Source organism: Cupressus sempervirens, chromosome 6 (genome assembly GCF_028749045.1).
Source record: "Cupressus sempervirens isolate cs-2001-9-10 chromosome 6, ASM2874904v1, whole genome shotgun sequence".
Classification (NCBI taxonomy): Eukaryota; Viridiplantae; Streptophyta; class Pinopsida; order Cupressales; family Cupressaceae; genus Cupressus; species Cupressus sempervirens.
Window position 1 is genome coordinate 236,600,880 of NC_143123.1, and position 14,711 is coordinate 236,615,590.

The 14,711-nt window shown below is 34.9% G+C and overlaps 1 protein-coding gene across 1 annotated transcript; it reads left to right on the forward strand.

Moving 5' to 3' along the window:
• Positions 1-1,284: 1,284 nt before the first annotated feature.
• Positions 1,285-14,314, forward strand: LOC149552120 (TonB-dependent heme receptor A). The gene is made up of 2 exons (XM_089787605.1): positions 1,285-1,506; positions 13,866-14,314. Exons 1-2 carry the CDS (start codon positions 1,434-1,436, stop codon positions 14,084-14,086), a joined length of 294 nt encoding a protein of 97 aa, XP_089643731.1. The 5' UTR covers positions 1,285-1,433; the 3' UTR covers positions 14,087-14,314.
• Positions 14,315-14,711: the final 397 nt, after the last annotated feature.

A 14,711-nucleotide genomic window follows, 5' to 3' on the forward strand; every position in this document is an offset into this window, starting at 1 on the left:
TTTCATTCATGGTTTTGACTATTTATTTTACAACAAGACATGTGCCCTATATCTTAAGGTATTTCACTCTTAGGCTTCCCCATTTATTTTCCATTGTACACCATTTGCACTTAATAGAGTGCTACTTTTATTTTCCTTTACCATTTAACCACTAGAAAATTATAAAATTGTTTCTAATTATCAGTATAACTATTTTAAAGCTAAATATATCCATTATATATCTTATGTATTATGTATTGACTAGAGGTCAAGCTCTATGCAAATTTAAGGTTGCAAACTAAACTTGTCAATGGTGCACTTGGACAAGTAAAAAAATTGTGAAAAACTACCTCAACTCCCTTTGTTTGTGATTGTAGACTCTACAAATTACATTGTGGCACCATGGGACCAAGAGAACCAAAAATATATTCCAGTACTACCAATAAGTCATGGCATCTACTATCAAATACCATTAAAAATGACATGGGCCCTTATAATAGACAAATCACATGAATTTACACTTTAAAGAGCAACAATCAACATTGAGAACGTTCATTAACAAGGGCTAACATTCACAACAATATCAAGAGTTTGTGAACTGACATACCTTTGAATTCAAATCGTCATTCACATTTGAAAGATATGCACATATGCAACATAACCCATTTGTTGCACGACAAAAAGAAGGGGAGACTTGTCTACTAACATTATAAAATACAACTCTAACAATACCAAATTAACAACAACCACTATAGGTGAGTTTAAAATAGTGTTTAATACAAATTCAAAGTTACCAATTCAATGTTGATGAAAAGAATATATGTACTAGTTGAAAAACTTATTTCTACACACGGCTCAAGCAATGATAGTATTGTGCATATTGAAATATGATGAATACTATAGACACATCACTTTATAAACTCCATCTTAAGAAATTATTATGAAAGTTGATGAAAACAATACATGTAACACTTGTATACTTTCATTTGTATGCAATGATTATGAATTCAATTTTTGTTATCTAAATTAATATTAAAACAAATTTCTTGAATAGACTGTGTTAAGATTTTCTCCATCAACATTTCGAATCACACTAGGTGATCCATATTGATTCAAAATATTGATGAAAAAAATCTTTACACAATCTAATCCAATTTTTTTGACAGCAATTATAATAGATTGTACAAATTTAATCTCCATTAAGTATGAAAACAGTAAAAGAAACCATACTTCTAACTTATTTTGTGACAAATAAAGAAACAATACTTCTAACTTATTTTGTGACAAATAATTACCTATTGTACACGAAGGTACCATTGCTAGACTATTACTCTCATGTAACCTGCGATAACACGCCCCAAGCAGCATCTATATTAACAGCAAATACATTAATCTGAATTCATTGTGAAGGAGACAAGAACGGAAGCTTGTTTCGAAACCTCCATCATCTTCTAATGGCGAACATTGCATACAACGCCCTGAAAAGAGGCCTCACTCAAAACGCCAGCGCTGCTCTATCTCGTCCGGGTAAATGTTTCACAATCTCGTTATTTTATTCTGTTTAGTAAACATCACCATTCAAGGGTTTGTGATATTGTCCTGCAACATAGAACGATAATTTGATGAAATATAAATATCTCCAACCGAGATAATTAGAGGTACATTATTCTTTCTGTAGTTTTAGGGTTGTTTTGTTCCTAGTTTTATTTGTAACGGAGTAGATCAGATCAGTTTGTAATATCCAATGCCCCATCGTATGCTTATAGTGTATACGCACTACCGTCGCAGCCTTAGGGTAAAGCTAAAATTCCAATATGGCCGTTTTCCATACTCAGTAGGGGTTTGTCCCAAGCAGATTGGAATCTTGATACGTATTCACCCATTGTGGTGTCCTCGGCGTTTTGATGGATCATATGATTCCCACCGCCCTATAGTTGGAAATGCAAATGGGGATGCCTGCTAGCAGCTCCATTTTTTTGGTTTGATAGGATAATTTTGGCACATCGACGGTCCCATGTGTGGGTGCAGATATTTGGCGTCGCTTTGTCATGGTAAGCACCATGGACCACATTATCATGGCGACGCTTTACAAAGAAGATGCCCTTTTCGTTGCTGGTCTTCTTAGCCCTGAGTGGAATATATGGCTGAGGCGATCAGTTGCGAGTGGATCCCATTTACCATTTCACCAGCACCGGTAATATCCTTGGTATCCGACAAATTATACAACTTGAATAGGAAAACATAATAGGGAGGAGGATCCAGGGTTAGAGAGGCTTCTCTCGAACGGATTTTTTTATATGTGAAATATATTCTTCTTTCCCTAAAACCTATTTTTAACTTGTCCCTATTTGTGAAATGATTCAGTAGGATTTGAAGTGACGATCATCTTCAAGTTCATAGATGTCAGCCTTAAAAATTGTTTTTAGGTTGCTGCCAGGGTTGCAACCATTTTGGTGGATGAGAGCACCCCTTCTTTGGCATCCCACAATGTTACTTTCTTTCTCTTGCTCTATAGATAAGATGGTTGGACACAATCTGTGCAACTTGTTTAACATTAGTTTCAAGCATAAAGTATTGTGTAGACATATGGACAGTGATGTTTTGTTTATGTTACATTTTGAATCCCCCTAATCACCTTGGCACATTTAATCAGACACAAGACTGTGTACTACAGAATTTATTGGATGCCTCATCTATTCAAATTGCCAAATCATCGTCTTCCTGAAATTGTTTTGGATTTGGAATAATCAAGGTGCATTGGAAGCAATAAACGCTTATTGATACTAGCCATTCTTCACTCAATTTTTTTAAAGGTTTTATGTTTACGTACAAGTGGAATTGAAACTAGAACTTGCTGATCTATTGGAATAGAACTTGTTGGACTAGTTTCAACAAGGAGGGGATGCTCCCTTATGGGCACTGTCCATGTTTGACTCTACTTTGTAACTTTTATAATGCAACAATGAATTAGATTACAGTGATCTTGAACGATATTTCTTTGGTACGCTTAGCCCACGTATAAACTTGAACAATCTCCCATTTTCTCGGCCTGTCAATTTCAAACTTCAGCAGGTCCACAAACTTTTTATGTTCAATCTAATGGTAACATTAACCTACATTTTAATGTTATATAAAATGAGTCACCTTTGAGACTCAGTAAGAGCTTAAACCCTGCTGTTAAAGACATTATTATTCCTAAAATTCCAAATGATCTATTGTATTTCTATTGAAAGACAAGTTCAGACAAAATTACAACACTTCCTAGGGCTCAGGACACTACTGGAAACCTACTCGAAGACACTTGTATCACCTTTGATCACAAAACCAAATAGATTGCATATCTCTTTAGCCAAAACACAGTAAAAATGAAGATGCTTCACAGTCCCAGGAACTCTACAGATAAAACAGGCATTTAATTCTCGATTGGGCTGCTTAAGGGGGAGTCTGTGGAGAAGGAAGCCTCCATAAGAAACACTTATTCTTGGGCTCAACAGGTCTGCCCCACAAGGTATATAAGAGTTTCTGCCAAGAAGGAAGATCCACAGTTTTATCCTGGCAACAGTTCAAAAGTGTTCAATGATTCCCTTGTTATCAGTCAGAAGGGAGTAAATGTATTTAGCCTTCACATTGGATAAAGGAGAGCCATCAGGCCAAGTGTAGTAAAGGTCATCAGAATCAGAGATACACTGTTTGGGGAGGGAAAGATGAGTGCTATCATTTCGAAGGATGGAAAATGTTCTTCATAGAGATTAAGGAAGGCCTGCTCACTGAGACAGATCTTCCCATTCAATCAATCAACCATTGCAAATAATGTCTTACATTTTAGGGACCCTCTTAGCTGCCCAGATTTTAGCAGAGCAACCCTGAAGCAAAGCAAGTGGTTTTCCTTTGTGCACAAGGTTCCACCAAATAGATCTGCTGCTATAAATTTTGTTGCAATCTGAAACCACACTGTTATCTGAAATGAATTGTCTAACCTGTTCCCATCCTTTTCATAAAGATTTAAAAACATTTGAGCCAAGCACTTTACCAGGGAAAAGGCCCGCCAGTAGGTCAGATAACTGAAGGCCTTTCCAAGATGATCCCTTGCAGGGGTGTCCCCTTGCAATATTCTGCCTGATTAGTATTCCCAAGGTTCTTGATCTTGGAGGGCCTTAACCATCCACTTTGAGGCCAATAGAATCCCTTGAGATACAAAGGTCTTTAAGATTCAGCCCCCCATGATGCTAGCTTATTGAGCTCCATTGCCCCCTGACCTCATGCTTCTTTATCCCTCCTTTCTCATCCATCTAGAGATCATCTCTGATCTGCTTCTGCAGATGTTTGAATTGGTGTTGGGTGAATAGCCAAGCAAAAGTATAATAAATATTGTAGGCAGATAGCATTTTTTGAGAGAGAAACTTTACTTCCAGAAGCTTTGCAGAAGATATTAAGTTCGAAGTTTTAAACATCAAATTGTCAACATTGCTTTCACTGAAAAGCCCTATTATGCAGATAAAGCCCTATTCAATCCTATCATTTTCCTTTTCATAATGTAACAGTGCGTGCTCACCTTTTCTTTAAGTCCTTGGCCTAATTGAGTGACTCCCAACAAGTAAGAAGATTTTCAAGAATGTATATCCCCTTTACAAGCCGAGCCGAGTCTGTGAAGGATTAATATATCTTAAAAAGCATGTTTTCATGTCTTTTGGCCAGAAAGTTTGCCAAGATCTTAGAGGAAACATTGAGAAGAGTTATCTTTGTCTTCAATTTTTGATAAGAGTTTGTCATGAGCCCTAATTGAAGTATTTACAATACAAATATATTTCTTGAAACATGTATGATTTGCTCAAACATTGTTAATTCCATAAATCATGTCAGGAATAATGATAGTAGTGAATCGATATTAATATTAATCAAATCAATATTATTCATGTTTAATAAAATTAATAATCAATATCGGTAGTATTACTAATATATAATATTAGTAATTAATCTTATCCACAATTAATCAATTTGCTTAATAAATTTATAATAGTAATGATATTGTAATAATAGTATAACGATAAAGATAATACGAACAATTGATAATATCATACGTACCAGTGAAGGAAATGATCTTTACAAGGAGCTGAAAGAATCAGGAGTCATTAATGAACAAAATATATCCGAATCCAAAGTAGCTCTGCTTAGATAATACGAAGGAATAAACATTGGTTATTATATCACATTGTGAGAAAGAATCCTTTGGGATTCAACAATTTGTGAGTAAGTTGCAAACAATCGTATTCGAGGATGTTTCCCCATTTACCTGTAAAAGTCCTTTTCCAACCCAGCTACTGTTGACTTTGTAAAATTCTGTAGGAAGCTCATCAGGCCCAGTGGCCTTACCCTTGGTTAGGGCCTTAATAGCACATCTGATTTCCTCAAGTGTAACATTTCTGTTAAGAAGGCCAGCGTCTTCCTCACTGATTTTCGTGGGTATAATCAGACAAGGTGTAAGGAATAACTCTGACAATACACAATGCATGTTGCTTATATGTTTCTAACATTCTGGATTGATTGTGTGTGGATTTTTTATTTATTTTATCACTTACATAATGCATGTTACGGATGTAATATTATAAATCAATTTATAATTTTGTACCATAAATATGTATATTTTTATAATTTTCTACATTTTGTATGGATAAATCCTAGTCTATTTATCAATTGAAAATATTCTGATAGTTTTGGGAATATATTTTACATTTTTTCATATGGAATTTTTATAAGACATTTATTTACTTTATTTTTCATTTTTTCCTTTGTTGAGCTTCAGCCATGTTTTGCTGTTGCCAAACACGAACTTGAACTTGTTGACATAGGTTTCAACCATGCAGTAAAGATCTTTTGGAAAATAAATCAACAAACCAAAAGTTAAAGATTAAAAAAAAAATGGATTATCAAAAATATTAAGAAATAGAGAAAAATCTTTTATTATTATTTTAAATGCATTTAAATAGTATAGAGATATAGAAATTAAAAAAAATGAGCGCAAGGATGTCAGTTGGCAATGCCTCTTGAGGGGATCTAGGAATATTGATACCCGTGGGTTTGAGGGGTAGTGCCTCTCATGGGTGTTGGAGCGTGTTGGGGGATGGTGCTCCTCACACACACTTATTATCGCGATACTGGCAGGGTTGAGAGTTAGAGTCATGAAGCTACACATGGTACATGCTGTTAATAATTTTATTGCTTTCAACCAAGCTCCAAGAGTTCTCCAATCTTTCAGATAAGGCTCGACTTTCAGGTTTTTAGATTAGTCTCTTGTCAAATTTTTAAATAAAGCTATACAATATTAATCTATGAAATCATTATGGCTTTCAGTTATAATAATAAAGTTAGATAAATCCTAAATTCCAGATAATGTACAAATGGCACATTGAGAGTTGACGAAACCCTAAATTAACTGAAATGCCACAACAATGCTTCACATGAAATCTTTTCAATGGCAAAGAGCATAAACTCCTTGTTGCTAGCACTTATCCTGAAAATCAAATATTGATAGACGCTAGTAGAGGTTTTCAAGCAAGGTAAAATGACTTGTTAAACAAGTGACAAAACTTAAGTAGCTAGTCCTAATAGGGGGATGGCCAGTTATGGACTTTAGGTATGAGTGTGGGTTCACATATATATATATATATTTTTAGTATATCTATATATTTACTATTAACATTTTCTTTTGGCAAATTGCTATCAGTGGGGGCAGCTCCTATTGCATTAAAAGAGAAAAACAGTTATAAAGGGTTCTTACCTACAGAGAAAAAAGACTAGAATTCTTATGCCTTTGATTATTTTTTGGATTCTCTTAATTTGAGCAGGGAAGAGAAGATTTTCATTGAATTTAACAAATTATGGAAAAGTCTCCATGTTGTTCCCAGATAATTCATCACATAGCAGGACTATAGCTTAAATCATGACATTATTTTTTAATGCAGTGGCTTTTCATTAGACCAATCTTTAATTTGTGTTTGAGGCAGCAAGAGCAGCAACCATCAGTGCTCAAAGCATATGAGTATCAATCTGTTATTGGCTTTATTTGCCCATTCAAAATTATTAGATCTGCATGCAACATTATAAACAAATCTTTTGAGAATTCTGCGTTGTGAATGTAAGCTTGCGGCTGCTGCTGCTCACTGCAGATCCTCCGAAAAACACCATAATCATCGGCCTTGAACACAGAGATATCTTTCAGCTGGTTTGTTACAGAATGCTGGTTGCAGGCACACACACTGTGGGGTGTTGACAAGTTTATATTACATTGTGCTTAACAAAGGCATAAACACCCAACTGGCTCTAAATACTTTGGCATTTGTTTTGCCCTTGTAGATGAACTGCACAATAAAAACTAGAGATATGAAGATTGGGATGCCCTCACATACCCTTTTTGGATAATGTATCCCGTGTTTAAAAAAATTCGTTGAAACCCATTAAAAGTAAAACCATTGAAATCATGTGTAATCTTTATTGTGTGGAAAAAATAACATTGAATTTTTTTACTTTAATTGCAAAAAAATAATGCTGGTTGCAGGCACACACACTGTGGGGTGTTGACAAGTTTATATTACATTGTGTTTAACAAAGGTGTAAACACCAAACTGGCTCTAAATACTTGGGCATTTGTTTGGCTCTTATAGATGAACTACACAATCAAAACTAGAGATATGAAGATTGGGATGCCCTCACATACCCTTTGGTTAATTCCTATGTATCCTTTGTAAAAAAACAATTCATTGAAACCCATTGAAAGTAAAACCATTGAAATTGAGCATAATCTTTATTGTGTGGAAAAAACATTGAAAATTTTGTTTAATTGCTAAATAATAATTCTGGTTGCAGGTGCACACACTGCGGGGTGTTGACAAGTTTATATTACATTGTGTTTAACAAAGTTGTAAACATCAAATTGGCTCTAAATACTTGGGCATTTGTTTGGCTCTTGTAGATTAACTACACAATCAAAACTAGAGATATGAAGATTGGGATGCCCTCACATACCCTTAAGGTGAAATCCTACTGTGCATGGATAATGCATCGTGTGTAAAAAAAATTCATTGAAACCCATTAAAAGTAAAACAATTGAAATTGTGTGTAATCTTTATTGTGGAAAAAAGAACATTGAAAATCTGTTTAATTGCCAAAAATAAGGTTAAATTCACTCAATTGATGGTCAATGATTGATTTTAAAATTACAAATTTTATAGGTAAAAAACGACAATTAATTTTTGACTATTTTCTTGCAACAGTAACAAATATCGGTCCATATTATTCCATTTCCAAGTAATTTATATGGCAAAAGCCTAGCAGGTGATGGAAATGGAGATTATGTAGGTGATGGCAAGGACAGTTTAGAGGATGGGGAAGGTGATGGAGAGTTCTGCAAACAAAATCACAGTGTTGTCTTCCTGCAAAAGCTTTTGATATGTTATAGGCTCGGGCTTCTCTGTGTCATGAGCCCAAATGGTAGTGGTGACAGTGACAACATCTTGTATCGCTCACAAAGCTATTGAAGATGGCTTTTGCGAAGATGACAACAGTCCTGACAATGAGGAAGGCAACGATCCTGATGATGAGGAAGGTTGTTGGGGGGGTGGGGGAGGGGGTGACTCAGAGGAGACATATGAGACTCGATGGGGACAGATGGGACTCTGTGGTGAGGAGGGAGAAACACTCCTTATTCTCATAGAGGATTGAATGAATGCTCAGCAATGTGTTGATTTAGAGTCCTCTGAGGGGTGTGATCAAGTGGGTGTTGAAGAGGACATTTCACTTCTAGCAATGTAGTTGGACACCCAACAATCTGCTAAAGTCCACTTGATATATGAGATGCAAGGTGTTCTGAGAAAGGGGCCACTAAGCCTTTTTTTTGCTTCTTGGGATTGGGTCTTGCTCTGGGTAACTTCCAGAAGGAGCTTTCTGTTACACTCTACCATGAAGACTACTCCTATACCTGAGCTGGGTTTGTAGATTGTTCATCATGCTTTCTTCCCCTTGTGAAACTTAAGTTTTTTCTTATGCTGGTGCATGTGATGTGGAGGATCTTTCCTAACTTTGTCCCTCTGTGGGCTTTTATACGGGTTTTCTTTCCAGGCAGAGGTCCCCATTACTCTTTTTGCTACTCAATGAGTGCTCTCTCTTCCTTGTAAAGTGATTCAGGAGTGTAATGCTGTGAAGGTCTCTCCCCTTTTGTGGAAGCTCAAATTACCTTATTTCACAACTTTGCCCTTTTTTCCCTGATTTTTGGGCAGATAGAACTTTTGTAGTCTTCCTTAATGCTTTAATTGGGAGATTCCTTCATAGACCAAACATTGATGTTATTTTTAGCTGAGCATCTAATTATTGGATTGCTTCAGGTTGTGTGTGTGTGGAGTCTTTGATGATTGGATTCCTTTCAGTCTCCTTCAATTCTATTTGAGGATTGCTTGAGTTCTTTTTGGGAGGTCCCTGGTTTCTTGGAGGCTTTTTAATTTGTACTTCTTTTCAAAGATGTTTGCAAGTTCCAATGCTACCACAAGAATAACTTGGTTCCTCTCTGGGTTTGTCTCTAAGAGTTCCTTTGGGAGTTCTGGAATAAAAATATCATTCACTGTATTACTGGTGCTATTGGTCAGTTTATTATCACTGACAATGTCACAAATGCTAGAACAAGTTTTCTCTATGCTAGATTTTGTGTATGCTTTGAAGTTGGCTCAGAGTTGTCATGCTTCAGGTTGTGTGTGTGGAGAGGCTTTGGTGAATGAATTTCTTTCAGTCTCCTTCAGTTCCATTTGAGGATTGCTCGAGTTCTTTTGGGAGGTCCCTGGCTTCTTTTTAAGTTTTTTTTATTTTTCTTGATTAGTAAAAGGCCAAAGCCATATGTATTATATTAAAATAGAAGAATTTTTTTATATTGTTCTCCGTTCAAAATGGGCACTGGTAGGAAAGAATGGAGAAGAAAACCTCCAGTCTTGCCCGGGACTATAGTTCTATACAGAATTACATTGTTAAAAGGGCATACCCCAGTGATTTTACTATTTATATTCTTGCCAATTACAAGCTTTGGTTTGAGAGAGAATGTATATCTTCCTCCTTTTGTACAGGGATCTGGCTGAAGCTGTTTTTGATCAGATGTGTTCTTTGAGATTCGTCTGTGGTCTGTGAGCTTTGTCTAATTTTGTTGTGTTGGAGTCACTTCCATATTACTCTGCATGATTAAATAACACCACAAAGTTTTAAAACACCAGTTCTACACTATCTTTAAATTAATCTATTTCAATGCTTTGAAAAGAATACCAATTGAAATAATGAAATGATAATTATATAGTTAGTTGACTATCTTATGAAAATAAAGTTTATTCAAATAAGGAATTCTAAATCACTTACATTTTGAGATTTAAGTTGCTAAATTATAAAGCATATGAAATCTATTTTTAGATTATTCAATTAGGGGTTGAATGCAGTTTGTCATCCCTCCCCTGTGTTGATAATAACCTTCTTACCGATTAAAATTTTAAGAATTCTAACTTCCAAGTGAGAGTTTGAGCCTTTTGGATTAATATAGATGAATTCCTGGTAATGGTCAGTGTCCAAGGATAATCCTAGTTTGAATGTAAAATGTTTTCCTAATGTCAGATTTTGTGAGGCGTTGCTGACTACAGATTTTACTAACCATACTGATTGTTCCGTAATACTGTTCTTTTCATTTAATCTGTTAATTTTATTCAGACACTATCTATCCTCCAAGGAATTTCAGGAAGGGGTTTTTTATTTGTTTTTATTTTCATAGATGTTTTGGTTATCTATTGTTTGGTTGTACAAAAATGGAATAGGAATAAGGTTAAGTTTTGTATTCTTAAAAATATTTCCCTTGATTTTTTTTGTTTTAATTCATTGTTTTTTGGTTACTTTTTCAATAATGGTAAATAGGTTAATTTATTTTCATTTTTATTTTATTCGTTGAAGTTAATGAGAAATATAATTTATTTCATTTTTTTAAACAAATAGATATAATAAAAAAATGTTGTAAATTTTTTTTTTTTTAAAAATAAAATAAAAAAAGTAAAAAAAATTAACAAAAAAATAAAGTAAAAATAAATATCAGACTGGGAATAGGAATGGCCTATTCCATTAACAACTATTTTTGGAATGGACATGTGCTCATTTTAGGGACAAAATTGGAACATGTATGCTATTCCCTATTCCGATTTGGGGTACCAAACAGGGAATACATTTCCTATTCCAATTTTCCTATTCCTATTTCAGCAAACAAATGGGCCCTTAAGTTTTCCCATCTGTTTGACGGTCTAGAAAGAATTAGGCATCTTCAATTTTGTTTCCTTCTCTTTCTACATCGTATTTTAAAAGTTCCCCCAATACAAGAGCTTTTATTTAACATAAGGAAACTTGGCAAGCCAAAGCAAATCCAATCTAATTTAGCTACCTATTTCCCGTGTATTTTTCCAAGGAAATAGTATCACACAATTTGCTAAACTGATTCATAATGACAAACAAAGAAATGTGCTCTTTTCGACTTTGGCAATTCTTCCAGCAAAATCCATGGAGATGGTTGCCAACGGTCTAGCAAGAATATGTAAAGGCTGTCATTCACCCAATTTTCTAACTAAGCTGGGTGATTTTGTATATTAAAAAATAAAAATAAAATATGATTTTTTGTACAATAACCAAAACTTCTTATAATATCGGGGTATTAGGGAGTGTTAGGCATTGTGAGGATGTAGGGTAGAGAGTTGGGTCCATAGAAGCAGTTTCCAAAGAAATTAGAGGCAGAGAGAATACATCAGAATCTGTTTCAAACTTTTAAAGGAAATGAGAAACAATCATTCTGTTTGGCTAGATCATGGACTCTTGTAATTCCTTAGTTACCCTGGTACTCCCCTTGCCCCTCCGGACCATGCCTGGGTACAAACTGGTACCTGGTCCTGGTCCAGTTTCCCTGCTGGTCTAGATAGGGTTTGAAAATAGAGGACCCAGTTCAAACTGATTGCTGTCAGATTGAACTCAGGCAAACCGCGCCTGAACATGTTGTACCAAGCATGAACTCGACGAACTAGTACCCATAGACATCTTTTAGGTTACATTTTTTTTCAAATGTATAAAGTTTTAACATCCTTAACCCTAAAAGGTGGAAATGAAAGGCTTATGTTGGCTTCTAATTCTCATATGTGGTGTGCAAGTAGGTCACTTTGTCTTGATAAATGAATTTTTAATCATTAGATCAACTTGAAACAATGATACTTGAACTTGCTGTTATGATTTAAGTTTAATGTTTTCAATCTCTCATGTTAAACTCTATGATGGTATGATCAGGATTCACGATATGCTATGATTAGAAGTTTTAATGGTTATGGTGTTTTTGTTGTTTAAACCATATGATTTATGCTTAGTTACCGAGTTCTCCCTTTGCCCCTTCGAACCAGGCGAATTTCGAACTGGTTCTTGGTCCTGGTTCTTGTTCCTTTTTGGGTTCCACTTGGGTTCGAACTCAAGCAGGTTGGTTCCTCCAAGTCAAACCATGATTGAACCAGGGCAGACCTAGGTAGACTGAGTGCGAACGAGGTACAGTTCCATTGGGCGGACCGAGACCCAATGCAGAAAACAATTATTACAAGAGTTGAATAAAGATTTTTAACATTAGAAAACCAAATTTGCTCAAGTTCAAATATTTATTACATCAAATTAAACTAGCGCTGAAGATTTCTTCCAGTGAAAGACCCCTGTCCGAATAAATGGAAGTCCTGTATAGTTATAAATCATATTTGAAAGATTAAATAACATCTTCAATAGGTGAAGGGAGTTAAAAGCTTCTTATATAACATTTTTCAAGTAGGATGTTAATTACAATCAAACAAGCTCTTTGTACAATGAAAAAGTAATAAGCGTTGGACAACTTGGAAAGCAGGAATGTTATTAGTGCAGTTGATCCTGATAACATTGACAATGTTTGTGAACAAACTAATGCCTTTGATGGAGAAAAAGAAGATGGAGATTTAGAGAATCAATTAGATAATTGAAACTTAGCATGAAGTTCTAATTGTTGAAAATCTAAACAATGATACTTGAAGTCAATATTATTTTAATATTTTGGTGTTGATAATAGATATGATGCTAAGATTACAAGTTTTTAGTGTTTTTGTTGTTTTTATGATACTATGTAGCATTCTAATCTTAATTCATTTTTCTAGGTTGCATACATACATACATACATACATACATACATATATATATATAAATTTTTTACCTGTTTTTGTTCTAACAAACTCACACCCCATTTCAAGATTTTGCTGTACCTGCGAACTGGTTCTTTGAACCCGAACACGAACCAGTAACTTAGGATATATGGTACTAGTTGACATTCTAATTGTAACTCATGCTTCTAGGCTTCATCATAAATATGTATGTATGTAATTTGTTATAATTTTTACATGTCTTTGTACGAACTAACCCAAACAGACCCAAACCCCTGTTCAAAATTTTGCCGAACTGATGAACTAGTACTTCAATTCAAACTCAAACTGGTAACATAGGTTATTTCCAGGTCAAATATTTACCTTAAATGCATTGAAGACATCGTCTGTTTTTGTGTAGTCACATGTCTTACTCATGGGCTTTGAAATGAGAATGCATTTCAGATAATTCATTCTGACAAATGGGTGGAAATGATGTCAGTAATGTTCAGTTGAGAGTTGTTACAGAACAGTGATATTTTTGGATGCAATTGCTAGATCATTTTTTGTAATTGCTACATATTTCAATCATCGAAGGGAATGCATTTTTGTTTTTGCATGCTTAAATTCTTAAAAGCACATACAGCATTTATAATATACAGTGTAATGTACAAGATTGTTAATTTGTGTTTGCTTGAACAGTTTCTCGATCAGTGCATTCCACGGGGTGCACAAAGATGTCGGCACATGGGGGTCATGATGATGAGCCATACTACCTGCATTCAAAGCACATGTATAATCTTGATAGGATGAAACATCGGAAGTTGAAGATGACATTGGCTGTATGGACATGTGTCGGAATTGGTGTTTTTGTTCCAATATTTGCAGTCAATTTCCAACAGAAGAAGGCTCGTTCTGGTTGATTATGGGCAATTCATCTGTTTGAGCTGAATTTTCAGTAGATAATAAAATGCGATTTCTGAAACAATTTTTTCAGAATTACTGTTAATTCTGGATTTTCTTTTTGTCAAAAAAGCTGTATGATTGTATTGACGACACAGATGACCAAAAGGGATTTAACTGTTATAATAATTTCATGGCTTTGAATATTATGAAAATTAATATCCAGTGTGTTCTATATTTTGTAAGTACTACACTTTTTGGAGTTCTGAAATTATGTTGAGTTTGTTCTGTCTAACACTCTGTTCATTTGCAGCATGCCTTTCATGAATAGAGGTGTGTAAGTTGTCATGTATGTGAGGTTGCAGGCTTCCTTTGCTTTTCAGGTTCAGTTCAAACTTTATCATGATACTTGAGTCACAGGTTTGACTTCATCTCTGTGAGTGCTGAGTAGGAAGGTACACTTGTAAATGGTTTTCTTTTGAACAAGTTTGAAATTTCTTCTGTTCCCACCGAAGAGGATTGCCAAAATTTTAAGTACATTTCAAAGTAATTTTTAGGAGTTATGCCTCAACATTTCTTCCTTAGCAATAAATATTATAGCAGGGTTCCTTTTCTTTGGGGTCCACCTTGAGCAACATATTTGAG

What these genes read in the sequence shown, in the direction of transcription:
- LOC149552120 (XM_089787605.1), top strand. Translation starts at nt 1,434, where the DNA reads ATGGCGAACATTGCATACAACGCCCTGAAAAGAGGCCTCACTCAAAAC. An exon ending in CGCTGCTCTATCTCGTCCGG is followed by an intron (nt 1,507 to 13,865) that starts GTAAATGTTTCA and finishes TTGCTTGAACAG; the next exon opens with TTTCTCGATCAGTGCATTCC.